Source organism: Anolis carolinensis, unplaced genomic scaffold (assembly GCF_035594765.1).
Source record: "Anolis carolinensis isolate JA03-04 unplaced genomic scaffold, rAnoCar3.1.pri scaffold_10, whole genome shotgun sequence".
In the NCBI taxonomy this organism is placed as follows: domain Eukaryota; kingdom Metazoa; phylum Chordata; class Lepidosauria; order Squamata; family Dactyloidae; genus Anolis; species Anolis carolinensis.
The window spans coordinates 11,434,112-11,448,530 of NW_026943821.1; the positions used below are offsets into that span (position 1 = coordinate 11,434,112).

Here is a 14,419-nt window from a genome sequence, read left to right on the forward strand (position 1 = left end):
CCCTTCCTTCAAACCAGCGAGCACACACCCGGCCCACTTGCGGAATCGCCCGAGTGCTGCCGGAAATTGCTGGGCGGGACTCGAGTTTCTCTCTGTGCGAGCCTCTACAGTGACGTCATCGCGCATGCGCATGGCTCTTTCCCTCCTTCAACCAGTGAGCACGCACCCGGCCCACTAACGAAATCGACCGAGCGTTGCCGAAAATTGCCATGCGGGGCTAGAGCTTCTCTCTCTCTCTGTGCCTCTACAGCAGGCATGGGCAAACTTCAGCCTTCCAGTTGTTTTGGACTTCAACTCCCATAATTCCTAACAGCCGCGCACGGCCCTTTCCCTCTTTTCTTCAGCCAGCGAACTGCACACGCGGTCGCGGACACACCCGGCCCAAGCCACAACGTAATTGAAGGCCTCGCTGGCAGAAATGCCCGAGCGCTGCCGGAAATTACCGAGCGGAGCCGAGTTTCTCTGTTATGTGTGTGTCGGGTGTATGCCGCTACAGTGACGTCACGGCGCTAGACCGGAGCGCGCAGGCGCATCACGTTGCAAAGCGAGGGAAAAGAGTGGGCCGGCCGCTGGTGGTTGGGCGCCGCCATTCAAAGAGGTTACCCCGGTGCTGAGGGAAAGGAGCTGCTTCATCAGCCACCGCCATGGTGGAGAAGGAGGGCAAGGAGGAGGCGGAGGCGACGGCTGGGCCCGGAGGCGCCATCAGTGAAGAGGAGGCGGCGCAGTATGACCGCCAGATCCGCCTCTGGGGCCTAGAAGCGCAGAAACGGTAACTCGTGAGGGGGACTGGTCCTGCGGGGTTCTGGGGATGCGAAAGTACGGAAAGGGAGGGTCGAGGGTCATTGGAAACCGACGTAAAGGAGAGGAACAAATGGGCAAGGCATTCAACTTCAGAACAACCATACAGAACCTCTCTCAATGGTTCTCAACCTGGGGTCCCCAGATGTTTTGGCCTACCACTCCAGTTTACCAGCTGAAGGCCAAAATCATCTGGGAACCCCAGGTTGAGAACCACTGACCTATCTTGACCTTAACGGATAGGCTGCCTGTATTATTATTATTTGTAATTATATGTTATACCCTCCTCTTTCTCTACCAAAGGAGACTCAAAGCAACTACAGTAGAGTCTCACTTATCCAACATAAACGGGCCGGCAGAACGTTGGATAAGCAAATATGTTTGATAATAAGGAGAGATTAAGGAAAAGCCTATTAAACGTCAAATTAGGTTATGATTTTACAAATTAAGCACCAAAACATTGTTATACAACAAATTGGACAGAAAAAGTAGTTCAATACGCAGTAATGCTACGTAGTAATTACTGTATTTATGAATTTAGCACCAAAATATCATGATGTATTGAAAACCTTGACTACAAAAATGCGTTGGATATTCCAGAACGTTGGATAAGCGAGTCTTGGATAAGTGAGACTCTACTGTAACACTAAAAAAACTACAATAACACCTGAATTACAACCTAACACATGCAAACATTAAAATAAAATTAAGTACACGTTCAAAATAGACCATTAAAAGCAATAAAGCATGTGGACAATTTCAACAGAAAGGAGGAAACCATGAAAATGAACAAAATCTGGCTACCAGTATTTTAGTTAAGTCCAGTCGTCTCTGACTCCGGGGGTTGGTGCTCATCTCCATTTCTAAGCCGAAGAGTCAGCGTTGTCCGTAGACACCTTCAAGGTCATGTGGCCGGCATGACTGCATGGAGCGCCGTTACCTTCCCGCCGGAGCTGTACCTATTGATCTACTCACATTGGCATGTTTTAGTACTGCTAGGTTGACAGAAGCTGGAGCTAATAGCAGGCGCTCACTCTGCTCCCGGGATTTGAACCTGGGACCTTTTGGTCTGCAAGTTCAGCAGCTCAGTGCTTTAAATAAAGAACAACACTCTGAAAATGGGAATTCCAGACAGAAAGCAATCAGGGCCAGCTAACACCTCCCAACAAAGGATTCCCCCAGGCAGTAAGCAACCAGGCTTTGAAGGTGCAAGGCTATCCAATGCCAATCAAGGTGGCCAATTGCAACATTCACACCAGCCTCAAACAGGTTCTTTCTCCCATCCAGAACACTCCATCTAATCTATCTAAATCTAGTCTAATCTAAATCTACCTTAATCTAATCTTCTAATCTAAATCTATCTAATCTAAATCTAAATCCATATCACACAGACAGCCTCCAGCCTCACAAACAGGCTATACTTCCTGTAATATTCTTCGTATGAAGGAAGCTCAACAGCCAGCAGAGACTTGTAGGAAAGAGTTTATTCCAAACATTAGGAAGGCTACTGAGGCTTTGGGTGCACAAAAGCTATCTATCCCAGCAATCAGTAGTTCTTACATTACAGCTGTAACAACCAGAGAGTGTGGCTTAAAGGCACAGTATACCACACTTCCCAGGGTTAAGAATCTAGTAAGTCACTCTTTTCCACTGACATTGCGGTTACAGCGAGCGCCATGAACATGCAGCCCAGCCCCTGCCAATGTCCTTCCCAAACACTACAGCCCACCACCCAAGGACTGCTATCGTTTGGGGACCATTTCATCCTAGATTTTGCTTTTTCTTCCACCACAGGCAGGCATCCCAGGGTTCTCCATTTCTAGGGAATTTGCATGGCCCCGCCCACTGCCCTTTCCTTTCCAATCTCTCTGCATAACAAACACAGCAGAACTGAGCTGCAACTAAACTTACTGGAGGAGTTTAGGGATTGACTCCAATGCTGGAAGTTGTAGTTCACCCTGCATTAAGTCAGAGCACTGTCACTCCTACTGGGGAAAATAGAGGAGTTGTAGTTCACCTACACCCAGAACACTATGAACCCAAATAATGATGGCTGTCGGCCAAACTTGCCATGCAAACCCAATATGCCCAGATTTGACTACTGGTGGGTTTGGAGGGAAACTTGAGTGGAAGTTGAGGAGTAGTAGGTACTGGGATTTATAGTTCACCTGCAATGAATGAGCATCACACTTGGCACACAGAGCCCCAATAACCTGGGCACTTCCTGTATAACATTATGACTCCCGTTTTACTGCCTGTGTTACTTCCTATGGAATCCAGAGAGCTTTTATCCAACCACCAGGCTGCACATCCCCGAATTCCATAGGATGATTGTAGTGGCTGTTAAAAGTGGAATCATAGCGGCTTAATTATATAGTATGAAATCTCCGCTTTCTCCTTCCCACCAGTTATTGTTTTCCTTATTTCCAAACCACAGTTTTCTTCATACTGAGGAGGGCGATTATTGAGAGGGAACCATTTGGACTGGATGGATCCATCTTGCCAGAGTTCTTAGTTCACTTCTTCAAATTCTTCACTGCATATTGTTGTCCATCATAACTGATACTTTCTCCTCATACTTCTACCCCACAATCCCCACTGAGAACTGCTCTCCCCAGCAGGAATTTAAATAATGAAGCAGTGTTGGGGACAACAGGAGAGAAACCCTATTATTCCAAGGGCATACAAGCAAAATGGCTTGTAATTTGCATTAATTAAATTGTTAATTATAAACTTCCTTTGTAGTGGTGTATACATTAGCTGTCCCTGGTGAAAGAACATTCTAGTTCTTACCTATCATGGGGATTCTAGCAGCTGTAGTCTCAAAAAAGTAACTTTGTCAAGCTTTGCTTGAAGCTGCTTCTCTAATAAACACTTTCATGAATAATACTAATTTAAATATCTATAAACTAAGATAAAATAGAAAAATAGGAAATTTTTCATTGAAGCAGTACTAAAATCTACAATTTAAATCTAGGAGTAGGCAGCAAAGGGGCTAAAAATGCTATATATTTCAGACCAAAGCTTAGATAATAATACTAAAACAATAATTATTTTATTTCTTTCCTGCCTCTCCTCGTGACTAGATATATTTTTTCATGTAAGAAATAGGAAACTATTGTCATCTTGAATCTCTTAGCCTTGTACCATGAATTGTATTTGGAACTAGATTTTTTTACCTTGTTGGTAGATAATGATGTGGCCTCCTATCTATAAGTGAAGCCCTGTTGCCAAATTTTGGATTTTTTTTTAAAAAAAGAACATATCTTTGCTTAGTGGATTGTACTTTTTCACACCATATAAAAATGCCAGTCTTCCATCAACAGCTAAGTTCATAGTGTTAGACACTAATATCTGCTGCTGTTGCTTCTTCTTAGCCTCCGGGCATCTCGGGTGCTGCTGGTGGGCATGAAAGGACTGGGAGCAGAAGTGGCCAAGAATCTCATCCTGGCAGGCGTCAAAGCACTGACCATGCTTGACCATCAGCAGGTAAGCATTCCAATCTTGCTGAGCGTCCTTTAAATAGGGGCTTCTTTTAATTCTTTCCCACAGTGTTCTCTAATCTTGTAATGACATTTGCCAGGCTGGAGGCTTCTCTTTTCATGTGCATGGAATATCACACCAGGCTTTCCTAAAAAGCAATAAACACTGGAAATATTTTTATTCTCTTGAGCTGGGAGGGCTTGGCAAAAAAGGGAAGAACTTAGCCAGTCTTATTGATGGTTATTTTCCCTTAAGTTCCTGTAGTTTTCCTGTGAGTTAATTGAAAGAAAAACATATTCAAAGGTTTTATCCAAATATTTGCCTGTAAAAACTTTCTCTTCCGACAAGCTTTCGATGGGTGAAAAACTTGGGGTTATGTTCTGTTATTATTGTTTAAAGCTAATTGTATTGTTTAATCTATTTCTGTAAACCGCTCCGAGCCAAATTGGGAGTAGCGGTATACAAGCCAAATAAATAAATAAATAATCCCCCCCCCCCCCCCCAAAAAAAAAGGTTAGGGACTTTGTTAACTATAGCATATAGTATAATGTATAGTTTATTCAAGATTTTTCTGTATTAAAAGAGAAGTGACATGTTATTTAATACTCTGTTGTAAACTGGGTGGGCAGCCCACATGTTTGTTATGCAAACAGCTCATGGATTACCCTAGCCAAGGAAAAAATTGTCTGTATTTTTTCCAAATGAAAATGGTCAGTCTCACCGTTGGGAGCTTTCAATGGGATCAACTGCTCATTTCAAAGTGATTTCATATTTTGCAACTTGTTTTCGACATAAAGTAATCTTTTTTATTACAAGAAGTTCTCTTTCTAGCAAAGGTAGGGGTGGTAGTGCAGTCCACTGAGGTGTTTGTGTGTGTATAAGAGAGAGAGAAAAATCAAGATAGATGCACCCACCTCTAGTTCTCTGGTGACTTCTTTTCTCTGCTAAGGCATGCTATAAACTCTAAAAATAGATTACCAGATGGGAAATTGATGACCAGGTACAATCAGGTAGTCAGATAGTAGGGAGAGTAAAATGCCTTAAAATTGGCAACAGTTTAAGGTGAGACAGCTGAGGAAGAAGAGTTGAACTATATTTCACCTGGATGAGTGGGTAGAATAGAAATCAGAATCAGGTTTTTGATCAAATGTGGCATGTGAGTTACTTTTTATCACCGAGTATTTTTTTTTTCACTTTGTGCTCTTATAAAATTCAATAATTTCATGGTAGGCTTTGAAACACTAGTCTTTCCTGATGCTGATTTTGAACCAGCTGGGACTGCTTTCTTGTCCCCATGGGTTGGTTCTTTTTGAGTGGAAGATGTTGGAGAGTTCTTGCCCCTCTGCTCCTCAGGTGAAACCAGAAGACACGCAAGCACAGTTCCTGATCCCTACAGGCTCCTTGGGTAAAAACAGAGCAGAAGCCTCACTGGCACGTGCCCGGGATCTCAACCCCATGGTGGATGTGAAAGCAGACCCTGAGAACATTGAACAAAAGCCTGAAGAATTTTTCACCTGTTTCGATGTGGTGAGTTACAAAATGAATACAATAGAATAGCTTTATTTGTCATTGTTCTATTTCACAACGAAATTACACGCCTTCCCCCGCACACACTACAAAACAACACACCCATCCCACCACACACCTCTACCATCACCACACAGCCCCCAATGCCACATTGGTGCGAAACCACGGAGTTCAACATAGCCACAGATCTACGATTAAAGCTACCCGTCAGTCTGTTTGTCCTTGTCTTTGTCACCCTGTACCGTCTGCCATGCGTCAATAATTCAAAAAAGGAAAATGAAAGGGAGGGAAGACTTTACTAGCCTGTACACACTCTGCACCGACTTGTCAAATCTTGCCAAGTTTTTCAGAAATAAGAAGAATCCAATGTGTCTCCGCTGAGTCATGTTTCCATATTCCCTCTCCCATACCTGTGGGCTGGCCTCTGCCTTTGCAGTGTCATTCAATATATCCTAAGGGGCAATAATTAGCCAACTCTCTTATTCTCTAACAGAAGGTCTCTGTTCTCCTAACAGTCTTTATGTACTGTGATTGTTGAGACAGATGTGTGTCTATCAGAGAGTGATGTTTGCCTTACCCATGCACCAAAACCTGACTCCTATCTGTGGTTTTTGCTTTTTCCAGGTCTGCTTGACGTGTTGCTCTAAGGAAGCCCTTGTGAAGGTTGAGCAAATATGCCATGAGAACAATATCAAATTCTTCACGGGTGATGTCTTTGGCTACCACGGCTACATGTTTGCCAACCTGGGAGAACACGAATTTGTGGAGTGAGTCTCTGAGAATGGGAAACAAGGCATTGGGTTGGGGTTTAAGGCTGAGAGAGAAATGAGAATCCATTAGATTTACTCTGTGGAGTTTGGCCACTGGAGGGAGCCAAAGAACCATAGTTTCCATTTGCTTTGGCTCTGCTTGCCCTCGCCTGACTTAAAGGAAAGCAGTCATTCCAAAAAGAGTCCCTCATTCTTGGGGTAAGGAATGAGAGCTGTCCCATCAATCTCTCTGCCTGCCCTACAGGGAGAAGACGAAAGCAGTGAAAGCCAGCCAGGGAGTAGAAGACGGACCTGACACAAAGAAGGCCAAGCTGGACTTGACAGAGACCACCCTGGTGAAAAAGGTACATGGGAGGGAACAGAATGGAGAATGGAGAGGTCCTTTGGGATGGTGTGGAGGAGTGAGCAAGGTGTTGCATTTTCATCTAGACACCACTAGGCTGTGCCCCTGCTGCTTATCCTCTGTTAGACATTTGCCACACAGCTGTGTGTAGTTTACTGGTCTTCAAAGAATGCCATGGAGCTGAGCCTTCCTTCTGCCTTTGGGCAAGTCTGCCCTTGTCTGTTGTAAACCATCCAGCGGAGAGCCATCCCTCGGATATTTCTCATTCTTCATGTCCCCTGTAGACCCATCCATTTTCCCAGTGCTTCCCTCTCAGGAGAACTTAGCTATGGTTGAAAAGTACTGTTTTATATTTTGTTGTTTCTTAATTGTGTTTTAATTGTATTGTTATACTATTATGTTTTTTAATTGCATTTTAGTTGGCGAATTTTGATGTATGACCTGGGCTTGGTCCCACTTGTAAGCATCCCAAAGTCCCTTTGGGGAGATGGTGGCGGGATATAAAAATAAAGTTGTTGTTGTTGTTGTTGTTGTTATGCAGCACCTTTGCAAAGATTATACAGCACAACTAATTGTGCTCAGAGTTACAATTGGAACTTAGTGAGAGAACCATCCTAGGGCTGCTTGAAAATCTCATGTTGTCAGATCTCAGCCTCTTTTAAAACAACATCAAAACTAGATTTGTTCTTCACAGAGATAAGGGTGTCTTGAATGGTAACAAACATGTAATGATTTGTTTGTCAGGAAAACATTGCTTTCAGTTAGTGCTGCACAAATCATATGCCAAAGACTGACCCTCTATACTTTGTATGGACAGAGTTAAGGAGAAGATTCTGACCTGAAATTCAAAAGAGTTAGATGAAAACTGAGATCAGGAATTTAATCTCTGTTCTCATATCAACACTGAAAATAGTGTGGTATGTCATTAGAGGAAAAGGAATATGTCTGCATTAACTAAATATGTGACCCAGACACCATATGTAGTTTTAGAATATGGAATGATATCCTATGTACTCAGAAATATTTGTTAAAAACTCAACCCTGAAACCCTCAGTAGACTATTCACTGAGCCATGTGAGTACTTAACTCTTAGAAACACGGAATCATTCCTCTTCTTTGAATAGATGGGTAAACGTTATGAGACTTGTCCACTTCGGAACATCTTAGCCCCAATAATTTTAGTTGAATTTAAAGCATTTTTAAGGATCTCATATGTTAAAAGTATGAATACATTATGTCTTGTTTATTTAAGCTGGTTTTTTTATTTGTTATTTGTACCTTCAGCATTGAATGTTTGCCAGTGTATTTTACTTTGCTGTAAGCCTCCCTGAATCCCTTCAGGGAGATAGGGTGGGTTGTAAATAAAGCATTATTGTTATAGTTATTATTATTATTAGCTTTTAAAATGGGCTTGTCTTCAGTAATTCTTTTTACTAAAAGTTTTAGAGAAATGGTCCCTTAGCAACTGAGATTCAAAAGTCCATTCTCCCTAGTTGGAGTTAGCTATGCAGTAATTTAAATGTTCATGTCCTGTCTTGCTTTTTGACAATGGGTGTTAGTATGGAGGTTTTGACTTAGAGAAATTTCTAACTCTGTTTGGGGAGGGATACCTCCATGGGAATGGGAATACTGTTCGCTTTTCCACTACAAGGAAAGTTTATAATTAGCCATTTTAATTAATGCAGGCTAATACAAGTGAATGACAATGGTCCCAAAATAAAAATAGGTCAAGTTTTCTTTCTATCTGACAAAAATGCTCTGCTTGCTAATTTGTTTCCTCAACTCCTTTTGTTTAGTTTAGTTTTTTTTAATTATTATTTACTTCATTTTTACCCCACATTTCTCACCCTGCAGACGTCTTAGAACTCTAACAATATTCAGTGCCACATATAAACATTACAAAAACATTAGTTATGAAAAAGCAACCACGTTGTGGACTTCCACGAGGGAATAATTCATGGAGAAAAAATAATACTGTTTCTAATGTTACACAAAATGCCAAAGGTGGATTATATTGTGTATGCGTGTGCAAAAGATTCCATACTTCCTACCAGTTCTGTAGTGCAACCCCCCCCCCCTTTCCCATATTGGTTTGGAGAAATTCCTGTTAGCTGCTATCTTACCCACTCACCCAGCTTATCCATCCTCTTTTTGGCTTTTTTATGTTTCTCTTCCAGCGTGTGACTTTCTGCCTTCTGAAAGAGGCTCTGGCTCTTAGCTGGAGCAGTGAGAAGGCCAAGGCCGCCCTGAAGCGCACCACAACAGATTACTTCCTCCTGCGAGGTGAGATATTGTACTGAGGCTGCATGAGCACATACTTGGAACTAACTTCTCTGTTGAAGTGCTGAGCATCAGTACCGTGTTGACAGCTCATCATGTGGTGGCATTTTAAGATCACATGACTCCTGACCACCACAGACAATGGGGCTGTGTCCAACTGGCAGGCATGTGAGTGCCTTGTGCTCTCAGGAGCAGCAGGGTGGTCCAGGATGCGTACAGCTGAGGGGAGCCAAGGGGCTTTAGGGTACTGTTCCTGGAACAGTCCATGCATTCATCTCTTCATCCATGCATTCAAGGACCCAGCTCTCTTGTATGAATATGGGGTGGGTGGGTGTGCCTATTCTAGGAATGAGAAGGGTGGTGGGCTGTGCCTTGTTCTGTCTCGGGTTACATGGGGCTATGTTGGTTGGCTGTAAAGCAGCAGGCACGTTGCCCTTTATCCCTCGCCAGAATCTGACTGAAGCAAAGTATCCTCATTTTTCCATTGAAGGGAACCAGAAGAAATGATACAACTTAAGCATCCCTTATCCTATACTTTGAAGCCACAGGGAACAACCTGAGGTATACAGTCATAATGCCGCTTTTCTCCCAACAACTGTGCCTTATTCCTCTCTCATGGCTATGAACTGAGCAGCCTGTTTGGGGGGGGGGGGGGGGGGGGTTGCGCCCATAACAGGAATATTCCCAGCAGTGCCAATATTCCAGACTTCACAAATTACATGGGGATCACAACCGCTGGCATTCTACTGTTGATATACAGAATCATAAGAGTTGGAAGAGAACAAATGCACTATCCAGTCCAAGCCCCTGCCATGCAGGAAAAGCACAATCAGAGGGGGCTATATCTGCATGTATTTTTTTGGACCTTGCAGCAGCCCTAATCCAGTAACACTTTCTGTCAAGCCACCACCCTTGTGCTTAGCAATGGTTTGGGAATGCATCTCAACTGTAGCTCTGTGTCCTCAATCATTGATTGGTTGCAGTGGTGCATCCAGACTCATCCCAATTGCTCTTGATCCATAAGAAGGACGGACAAATCATATGTTCAGGAATGACCCCGGGTGTACTTTTGCTGCCATTCTGCTACCTGGCAGTCTCTGGCTTTTGAGCACAGGAGATCAGCTGGACACAGTAGAGAGCAACCATCTCCTCTTGTAAATGTGCTAATGGAGAGGTATCCTCTGCCAGCACAATATAGGATTCTGCCCATTTTGTTCAAGTCTGACATTTATATAACTTTGCTTGAAAGCTTTACCTAAAACTTTTATTTGAACTGGGAACTTTTCTGTCTCGACATGAAGCCAGGTTTTATTTGGCTGGTTGGAAGTAAAAACTGTTTAGCTTGTAAAAGAACAAGCCTTGCTGAAAAATAATCGAAATGACTGGTGGAAATGAAAATTCAATTTCACTAACCTTTTTAGAATTTTTCCTAGTGTTAATTATTTTTGTCTGATGTGGGATCTTATCCAAACCATTCTCTGTTCCCTTCCAGACCCCACCAGCAACACAGTGGCCTTGAGATGACAAGGATAGTGGTCCTTGCAGTGGAAGTATGCTTGTGTCTGTCACAAGTAGGATTCTGGCCATAATGCAAGTGGAATTGTGTTTAAATAATCAGGGCTACATTACCCTTGCCTCCAGATTTGGTCTGATGCACAAAATGAGAATGTTGTAATCAACTTATAATTTTCCTTAAAAGTTTTAAGCTGGAATACCCAAACATGGCTGAGAATTAACACAAATATTTCCTAGAAGCTATCAGTGGCATTACAGGTTTGAGGGGCTTTGGTGTGCATTGCTGCTCCCTTTTTTAAGGTGATTTCTCGTTCTCTACAATTGTCTTGCAGTGCTTTTGAAATTCCGATCAGAAAAGGGCCGCGATCCGTCCACTCAGAGCTATGCAGAGGATTCTGAGGCGCTCCTACAGATGCGTAATGCAGTGCTGGCCTCACTGGATATTGAGAATGACCTGCTCCCTGATGATTTTGTCAGGTGAGTAGCTGTCTCCATTTGATTCTCCTACCCTTAAAGCATATTTTCCGGAGCTGGATGGCTTAGGTCTTGCAGTCCATGGAAACGGTTCATTCATCCAGCATACTCTGGCTGCAGTACTATCATGGCCAGTTTGACTGGTGGCCTAATAGTAGCCTGTCTGGATTTTGGAGACTCTGAATGTAGACTGGGGCTTTTTCAACTTTTCCAGCTTGATAAGTTTTTACATGACCTTGAGTATATTGGCATGTAAAATAGGTATAAAAATCCAATCTTTACTGATAAAATCTGATTTTTCTCTTCATGAAATACTGCTGAAGCATTTTCTGTAGAGTTCAACGGATTCATGTAAATGTCTATGTTTTACTGTTGTCATATTTTTGAGACCCCAAGAGTGAGCCCATGTGGAGTTGGTACCTGCAGTTTAGGGTACACTGCATTGTTCCTCTTCCAGCCAGTGCTGCTTGAGGGAAGAAACTGGGTCTTTTTCAGAAGCGTCACTGACGTAGACCTGGCAGATAAAAACTGCCCCTTCCTCCTCCTCAAAGGATCTGAGCTGGAGACAAAGCAGTGTGTGTCTGTAGTGAGGGTTTTGCATGGCTAGTGAACTCCATGCCTGGCTGAAGTGCTCTCCTGTGTGTGCATGGTGTTCCGCTCCAAGAACCTGCTTGCGGGGCAGTGTCTGCTGGCAAAACCTCAGCACAACTCCAGGCTGTAATGCTTCAAAGCCTCCTGGTTGCCAGGTGACCTTGGTTTTACACAAGGTCTCAGGCAAAAACTTGGCCTCTTTACTCTTAGAGGTCTTTGCATTTTAGGGAGAGGCAATTCCAGAGGAAGAAGGATAAGAAAGGTGGGCAGCAACAAGTTGGCTTGTGCCCATTTGGGGACTGGCCAGACTATGCTGACCCTTCCATCGGCATGTTGCTGCATGCCACTCAGAAGAGGCCTGGACATGAATGGGGGGAGAGGAATGTGGGCCTGCCCTGGAGGGGGCGAGCGGCTGGGGGCTAAGTTTAGCAAGGCTGTCTGGGGCATGCGGGGGCACCCTGCCCAGGCTGCAGCAGAGTGTCTGGAATGCCCGCTGCCTGGGTGCATCGTGCATAACATCGGAGAGGATTATGTTGCCCAGGCTACAGTGGACCAAGGATGCGCTTGGCTCCGCTTCCCTGCTCAAGGTGCCTGGCCTGATGTGCTCTCCTTATCTGAGGGCTTCACAAAGAGTGCCTTCAGGAAGTCATATCCAAAAATGTAAAGTAGGCATGGGAAAACTTCACCCCTCCAGGTGTTTTGGACTTCAACTCCCACAATTTCTAGCAGCTGCTTAGCTGGCTTGAATTTCTGGGAGTTGAAGTCCTAAACACCTGGAGGGCTGAAGTTTGCCCATGCCTGATGTTAAGAATACACAAACACCTTTTTCTCATCCTTGATCAATTTCAGCTGTGTAAAAAGGTCTGAAATGTTCTCATGTGGGAAAATGAAGTAAGCAAAATTTCCAATGTGCCACATCACCCCACTAAGAAAAAATCATCAATCTTTGCAAAGATTAAAAAAAAAAACTCCAGCTATTTTGGATCTCCCCCCCCCCCTCATTTTTCTGCAAGAACATCTTTCTACAGATAAATAGCACTTTGAGCAAAAATAACTTTTATTGAAGAATAATCCTGAAATTGAAAAGTCATTAAAAACACATTCAAATTCTCAAAATCTCTCTAGTCAATATTTTCTTGAAATGTGTAGTTCTCTACATGAGAGAACAAAGTAAGCAGAGATCTATATCCCTAAATTGTCTGATGTCCGCTTATTGCTTTTTTGTTGTTGTTTTCTTTTAGCTTCTGCTTCTCAGAAATGGCTCCCGTCTGTGCTGTAGTTGGAGGCGTCCTTAGCCAGGAGGTGGTCAAAGTAAGGAGGAAAGTTTTCCTTGCCCTCGCCATGTGTCCCTGGGTCAGTGCCCTGAATTAGGAGGGAGTTGAAAGGAGAATTATCTTTTGCAGATGGCGAGTTCCTCCAGAGTTTGATTCTTCCTTCTTGCCCCACCCATGTGCAATAGCACAGCTGCAAGCTGTATCTCATATCCCCTGCTAAGCTGAGCATTCCTGGCGAAGGGGTGGGAGGCCTCCCCCTGGAGAATCTAAATGCCTCTGCTGTGTCCTGGCTGGCAGTGGAGATGCGATGTGGCCCTTTTGCCTCTTGCACTCTTTAACTCTGGACTGAAGGACCCATAGGAAGTTGACATATACTGAACAATGTTCTTTGTATGTTGGCCCAGACTTTAAGAGAGCCCTGGATTTCCCCCACAGTGGTGTTTGTCCAAGCACTAACTAGGCCCACCCCTGCTTGGTAACAGAAATCAAGAGTTGGGGCTTGTTTAGGGGGTGGTATCATGCACCTTTATGTTGCCTCCTCTTTGTCTTCCTAGGCCCTCTCTCAACGGGATCCTCCCCTCAACAATTTCTTCTTCTTCAATGGCATGAAGGGCAATGGGATCGTGGAGTGTCTAGCACCTACCTGAATCTGGGCTGTGAGTGATAATCTCCATCCAAGAGCCTTTGATCAGATTCTCCTCCTTCCATTTGCAGTGGGCACCTTTGGGCTAAGGGGAGCTGTGTCTGTCTCTCTCACCACCCTGGGTGCTCTTTGTCTCAGTACTCAATAAAGTTTTCTTTTACACAATATGGTTCCCTTGTCATTAGTAGAGTAAATTTTACCATGAAATCCTGTTTGAAAATGTGGGCATAGGGAGTGTGGCGATGCCGTTACTTCCTGCTGCTTCTGCTCAAAGTGCCATGGAAACAATGTGGCTGGAAGACAGAACCAGCATAACAAGATAGTGGGGCTGGGTAGCCATCATCAGGGTTGCTTTGATTCTGTCTTCTTGCATGACAGGGATGGACCTTGGGGTCTCTTTCCTCTTTTTTTGGTAGCAGCATTTTAAAGACTTGCGTGCCCCAGCATTAGAGAAAATGTATCCTTTATCCTCCTGCCTTGATACTGCTTGAAGGAAATGGTAGTTCAATTTACAGGTGTTCCCTCTCCCACTGTGATCAATGGGCCATGAGTGGCTTCCCCAGGAGGGTTTTTTAAATTAACCATAGCTAAAGAAACTGTCTGCTTTGGGTCACTCTGACCTGTTATTTTGATCTCACCACTTGATCATCTTTCCTGAAAAACCAGAGGAATCTAGGACCAGTGAAAAGGCCTACTATACAACAATCCTATGTATTTTAAA

General features: G+C 43.7%; 1 protein-coding gene across 2 annotated transcripts; it reads left to right on the forward strand.

Annotated features, from left to right (window-relative positions):
• Positions 1–140: 140 nt before the first annotated feature.
• Positions 141–13,863, forward strand: sae1 (SUMO1 activating enzyme subunit 1). Of its 2 annotated transcripts, XM_003222872.4 has the most exons (9): positions 145–769; positions 4,176–4,287; positions 5,635–5,808; positions 6,433–6,575; positions 6,823–6,922; positions 9,099–9,204; positions 11,049–11,193; positions 13,023–13,092; positions 13,610–13,863. In XM_003222872.4, the coding sequence occupies exons 1-9, from the start codon at positions 645–647 to the stop codon at positions 13,700–13,702; spliced, it is 1,068 nt and encodes a 355-aa protein (XP_003222920.1). In that variant the 5' UTR covers positions 145–644; the 3' UTR covers positions 13,703–13,863. The 2 variants fall into 2 exon arrangements, with proteins under 2 accessions (XP_016850284.1, XP_003222920.1); XM_016994795.2 differs by lacking the exons at positions 11,049–11,193; positions 13,023–13,092 and having other exon boundaries at positions 141–769.
• The last annotated feature ends 556 nt before the right edge of the window (positions 13,864–14,419 follow it).